The 6,453-nt window shown below is 38.3% G+C and overlaps 1 protein-coding gene across 1 annotated transcript; it reads left to right on the top strand.

Moving 5' to 3' along the window:
• The first annotated feature begins 3,607 nt into the window (after positions 1-3,607).
• LOC109209870 (regulator of nonsense transcripts 1 homolog) lies at positions 3,608-6,060 on the top strand. The gene is made up of 2 exons (XM_019373214.1): positions 3,608-4,442; positions 4,930-6,060. The coding sequence occupies exons 1-2, from the start codon at positions 3,924-3,926 to the stop codon at positions 4,960-4,962; spliced, it is 552 nt and encodes a 183-aa protein (XP_019228759.1). The 5' UTR covers positions 3,608-3,923; the 3' UTR covers positions 4,963-6,060.
• Positions 6,061-6,453: the final 393 nt, after the last annotated feature.

The raw sequence follows: 6,453 nt of genomic DNA on the forward strand, positions 1-6,453 counted from the left end.
CACATGTTGTTTTCTATGGCTTCGCGCCAAGTGGAGGAGCCCACTAGCGGCATTCAGATTACAGAGTCAGATTTACATCAGTTTTGGCTTGAGGTATGTGTATATATGGTATTGGTAGATTCCCGGGTTTTGTGTACGACTAAGGTCTGAGATCTTGCACGGGATGATGTTGGGGCTTACAGTGTTTCTACGTCATTAATGGATCAACATTTCAGCATCAAGGGGAGCCAGAGGAACAACTTCAGATTCACAGACGGTCTGTTCGGCGGGGGCACCGTGGTTGCGGCAGAACAGGGTGCTTCAGAGGAAATGCTATGGTTTATGAGATTCTGGGCTACGTGGTTCGTGGTTGGAACATTTGTATTTGGGGCCTTGATTGGGGTTATTTCTTATCGACTATTCAAGAAATGTGTCGGTTCAGGAGTGTTGGTCAGCATAGCAATGGAAGTAATTGGTCATTTTGAACGGGGATTCTCTACTGGCATACGTGGCAGTACTCTTGGATTGGATGGTTTGTGTGACTCGGTTGAGTTGGGGAGGTGCAGTCTTGATGGCTTAGATACGTGTGGGCGGATCTCGGAGGATTCTCGATGGTTTTGGAACAGTTTGAGTCGGCTGGCTGCTATGGGCAAAAGGAATATGTTGTACATTGTGGTTTTCCCCGAATAAGTGTCAGATATTAATATAGTGTTGGCATTGTTGGCTATCATATGTGAAGAGTGTGCATTTTTGGAAAGGACCTTGAGTTGTGGTTTGTGGGTGTGTGGCTAGTGGCATGGTGATTACTGGGTTTTGAGGCTTTCGAGGTTCATGTTTTGATACGCGGCCGAGAATTTTATATGGGTGCTTAGACAGGATGATGGGATGTGAGTGATGTATCAGCCATTTGATCTGCGTAGTTGAGTTCGGGCATGGAAATTTTGGTATTCCTGAGGTTTTGGGGCTAGATGCCCTCATGTGTGGGCTATTTCCTGTTAGTGGATTGTGAAGAAATGTTGTCCTCCTTATTATTTTGTTATTTCTTAAATGTGAATTCCTCTATGACCCCATGCATACATGCTATGTGTCCCAATTGTTGTGGTTGCCGGTGTAGTTATCACGTGCCTTATATCTCTTGTTGTTTTTGTAAAGGTGCTTGTGCTTCTTGGTTTTTCCGTGATTCTCTTATTGTCGTGTACTCATACTCTTGGTGGTAGAGGTCCTTGTGATTGGGTTGTTGAATTGTTGTTGTTGTTGTTGTTGATTTTAAACTATGTCTGGTTGTTTATAAATTGAGGAGGAATAAGGGAGAATTGATGTTGTCTGGTGGGATCGGGTTGCACGCCACAACAAGGAGTAATAAGGGTGAACAGGTGGGATCGGGTTGCACGCCCCAACAGGAGGAATAAGGGTGATGTATATTGAGGAGTAATAAGGGTGGACTGGTGGGATCAGGATGCACACCGCAACAAGGAGTAATAAGGGTCAATGATCATGTTGTTACTGATATGGTGATATGTATACTATTTACTCTTATTGTAATTGTTAAGGAGGAATAAGTGAGGATTGGTAGGATCGAGTTGCATGCCGCAACAAATATATACCGTTTACTTTTATTGTAATTTTTTTTAGAGGAATAAGGGAGGATTTGTGGGATCGGGATGCGCGTTGCATCAAAATATATATATATATATATATATATATATATATATATATATATATATNTCGAAATTTGAAACGGAAAGAGATCTTATTGCTGCGTAATTCTCTCTTTCACTACAATTCAAAAACAACGCAGAGCTTCAGAAGCTTCAACAACGCAATACAAATTGTAGAATTCAAAATTGTTCTTCATCGTCCTCAGTACTCAAATTGTCGAACCTATATCTGTTCTTCATCTTTTTTCTCTCAACTACACGAAATCATGTCAAAAATCCCAATAATGCTAAAATTGAATGGAATTTGGGATAACTATGGCAGATTTCGAGATTTTGAAGTTGATGCCATTGTGGTAGATGAGAATGCAGGTTTGTGTAGTTCGAAAATGCTTAGAATTTTAGTTTTATGATATTATCTACAAATTTACTACATATATCTACAATTTGACTACAAGTTCTTTATTTGGTGCAGGAAAAAAATATTTTAATATACAATGTCTCCAGATTGTAGATATATTGTAGGCAAATTATAGTTTACTTGTAGTTTGTAGTTAATTTGTAGATAAATTGTAGATATATTGTAGATACTATATTTTTAATATTGTAAATTTTTTTTCTTTGTGTTTGTTCTGAAAATGTAGGTGAGGGCTTCAACAGATCATATACATACTGTGTTGGATGGTGTGAAGCGGTACATTGTGTGTCTAGAAAATAAGAAATGTAGTTGTGGCCAATTCGAACTTGAAGAACTCCATGTGTAAATTGTTTCCAGATTGTAGTTATAATGTAGGTTAAATGTAGTTAATTTGTAGTTTTTGTAAAATTTTGTAGACAATTTGCAGATTAATTGTGGATAACATATTTCTACGATTGGAGTATTTATTTCTTATTTTTTGTTGTGTAATTTATATTCAACTGACAGTTATATACAAATATTACATAGAACTTGGAGGTAAACATCTAAAAATTACCTACAGTTTAAGTACCTAATATAAGAATAACTACAGTGAATGTACAAATTACCTAAAGTTTAAGTACCTAATATAAAAATAACTACAATTTACCTACAGTTACAGGGCAAACAGGAAACACATCATCCACAATCATGTCTACATTATATATACATTTTAGACTACAATTAATCGTGAAATGTTCTACATAAACTACAAACTAACTACAGTTACACTACAAACAGTAAATCTAGGTGAGGGCTTCAACAGATCATATCCATTACACAAAATCTACAATTACACTACAATTACACTGCAATTACACTATAAAATACACGACAAACAGTAAATCTAGGTGAGGGCTTCAACAGTCAGTGTTTCTAAGACGTTTGGAGAAGTTGTCGGCAGCTTTTCATATTAGTCTCTTTACCAATAAATTTCTCATTTTTGACTTTTCCAGAAGAGGGATTTTTGTTTGGTACCCAAAAATAATTGTTGCAGAGGAAATTGGCACGACATTCAAATATAATGAGATTTCGCTGGCTAATGCATCTCAAGGACATCTTTCGTTGATTGATCTTGCAATCGTGGATGAAGAACAAGAAAGAATGTGGGGTATGGGTAAAAACGTGGGTGAGGGGGTGAGGGGTAAGGAGAGAGAGACGTGAGATATATGGATACCTTTAATTAAGGAGTAAAAACTGCCCATTAATTAGATATGGATACCTTTAATTAAGGAGTAAAAACAGCCCATTAATTAGACCCTTAATTAAGTATGGTATAGGATTGGTAATTTGGTATACTAAGTGTAATTTACTCAAACCTTAAACATGTAGAGTAAAAAGGTTTCCTATGTGGTATAGGAATGTAAAAATTACAATAATCATACAGGATATACGAAAACTTTTAAGGTTATTGGCCCGGGCTAATCGTACCTAGTAAATTGCTACGCCTACACTGCGAATGTCCAGATAAAGGAAACACTGTTCTGATGAAATTAACGCGCCGAACGTGCCGAACGCCCCACCTTGAGTCACGTGCTCATAGTCACGAGACTAGACGAAATCACCCAATCACGCAGAGCACCAAGTCTTATCTCACGTGAGCCCCGCCATTTCTCCACCTCCTCCTCGGTCCTCGTCTTCACGAAAATAAAGACGCACACTCACTTATACATACAAATATTCCTATATCTCTCTCATCTCCCTCCATTTCCAAACCCTGTAAATCCAAATTCGCTTTTGTTTCTGCTTCCTCACGTTCAAATTCCTAAACCCTAACCCTAACCTGAATTCGTATGTGATTTTTACAGTTAAAGGAGTAGTGTGATCGGAAAATGGATTCGCAGGCGAACAATTTGTACGATACGGCGTCGCAGCCGGACACGGGCAACGATGCCTACACATTTTTAGAATTCAGCACACAGGGAGAGGAATTCGATTATCCTGAGTTTCACGAGCTTTCGCAGCCAATTCGATCATCTGCGTGGCCTACGCCGTCCGATTCTTTAGTCTCGGAAGCTCCTGATCGGCTACCATCGTCATCCGACGCTTCTCCTTCCGCCAAATCACGTGGCGGTGGTGGAGGAAATAGTAATAGTAAATTTAGTAGTAATAAGGCGGCGGCAGTGTCGGTGGATGCATTGGCGGCGGGAATGAGCGGGTTGAATTTTGAAGAGACAGGTGATGATGAGAGTTTTGAGTATGGGAAAGGGGATTTTGCTGTTGAACATGCTTGCAAGTACTGTGGAGTAGCCAATCCTGCTTGTGTAGTCAGGTGCAACGTGCCATCTTGCCGCAAATGGTTCTGTAATTCGAGAGGGAACACTTCGGGTTCTCATATTGTTAATCATTTGGTATGTATGCTTACATTTTTTGTGTGTTTTGTCATATACTTAATTTATTTGAATATGGAAAATTTGCCAAAAGGACCATGAGATCTCAGCTTCAAATCCTAGTGTCATCCCAACAAAAAAAAATGTGTCAAAAGGACTAGAGGCATTGTAGTTTTCTCCCAATACAAATGACCAGCTAATTTCACGTATGCTGTTTGATGTTTAAGATAGTATGAATTGTGAATGATTCTTACTTATTTATCAAAAAGGAATTGTGAGTAATAATAGTGTGGAGCACTAACCAAGGTAGTGAACTAGGTGAAGCGTCAGCATTGTATGTAGCTTATTTCATTTGTTTCTGTTTCTCTTTGTCTATCTAAAGCTGTTGGATATGTTAGAACCAGCAAATTGGAGTCATAAGACTTCTGAAGTGTGTTTTGGAATATGAAAGCTTTAAACTTGTGAACATAGTGCTGCTTGATATCTCATTATCTGATTTTGCTTGTAGAGGTGTTATGACTTATCAACAAAAATGGCGTGAGGTGTGATGACCTCAGTCATTGCTTGTCAAGTTTGTTCAGACCTGCTGATTTATTTTTTCCATCTGGTCCGATGCAACAAAGGATGTTGCTGCCTCTGGTTGAAAGAGGAGAGAAAAAATGAATTGAACTGAGCTTCCATAGTTTGGCTTTCAAGGATGATTATACTTACTACAGCTGGCGGGGATTGTGTGAAATCTGCTATATTGGATTTACTTCCATCTCTATGGGTCATGGAACAGAAAAACTTTACTATTAATTTCTTAATATATCAAGAATTGAGTTTTTTTTTTGCAATTTGAGGAACTGGAAAACAAACTATTGAAAGGTGGAATCAAACAAGTCCAACTGAAAAATAATGTAAGAGGATTCAGGCAACCAACTCCCAGCATGGATTAAAGCGCACTAGTAGCAGTAGTTGTTGTAATTTAAGGAATTGAACTTATTGGTCAGTACTGATGAAGAATCTTTTGTGGCTCTAAAAATGCGCTTATTCTCTCAGTTCAGTTCTTTCTGTCGGATGTGGTAATGAGTATTCAACCCTAGGAATATGAAGCCATTGTTTCTTAGACCTGAGTCTTTTGTTTGGAATGCTAATAATCATGTAGTCTCCAGAGTTGCGCGAGGGCGTATAATTTGTGGTGTCCATTTCTTCTTGTTCTGATAAGTGATAACTTGATTTTTCTCAGATCTTTGAAGATTTTATTTGCTTCTGCAAGTACATACTCTTAGATGTAGAGAAAACTTTGAACTGTTATTTTTATTTTATCAAGCTGAAAAGCTAGGGCCTCACCTTTTGCTGATTGTTAAGGAGAGTTGATTTGCTCTATCTTTTGCTGATTGTTAAGGAGAGTTGATTTGCTCTATTTGATATTTCTTTTTTTACATGTTCAATGTCCATTAGATGTGAGTTTACCTGATAAGATACGACACAGTCACATAACTGCGTGCTACATTTTTTTCTTGATACTATAGCAAACAGTGGGATATCTACATGCATTGACTAAAATATATTAAGAAACCCTCAGGGGTTGACCTGGTGGCAATTGACTTGAGCCTTGGGGTATGCTCCCTTTCAAGGTCTCAAGTTCAAAACCCACTAGGTGCAAACAATTTCTGAGGGCCATCGGACTGGGTAAAACCTGAATTAACCGTGGTGCACTTGCGGGAAACTCCTTGCCAAGGGCCTGTGCACCCCCGGGATTTTTCGGGGCTCATAGAGACTCAGACACCCGGTGCAAATCAAAATATATATATATATATATATATATATATATATATATATATATATACTTATGTATTCCTCTTTGATTGTACAAGTCATTCGGTGGTTTTACATTTCATTTAGGGTTTGGTTATAGCCGAATACTGAGAAGACCCTAGTTCATTTGTTTAAAACTTTGACAATTTGTATTTCGGGTTTATTGCGATGTGGGGATCGGGTTATTTGCATTGAGTTGCTGACTAGTCGTTGTGCCTTGAAATCCTTCCCT

This window comes from Nicotiana attenuata, unplaced genomic scaffold (assembly GCF_001879085.1).
Source record: "Nicotiana attenuata strain UT unplaced genomic scaffold, NIATTr2, whole genome shotgun sequence".
Lineage (NCBI taxonomy): Eukaryota > Viridiplantae > Streptophyta > Magnoliopsida > Solanales > Solanaceae > Nicotiana > Nicotiana attenuata.

Excerpts from the sequence above, each read along its gene's own strand:
- LOC109209870 (XM_019373214.1), top strand. The coding sequence starts at position 3,924 with ATGGATTCGCAGGCGAACAATTTGTACGATACGGCGTCGCAGCCGGAC. Across the intron at positions 4,443-4,929 it reads CTCATATTGTTAATCATTTG|AGGTGTTATGACTTATCAAC; the intron begins GTATGTATGCTT and ends TTTTGCTTGTAG.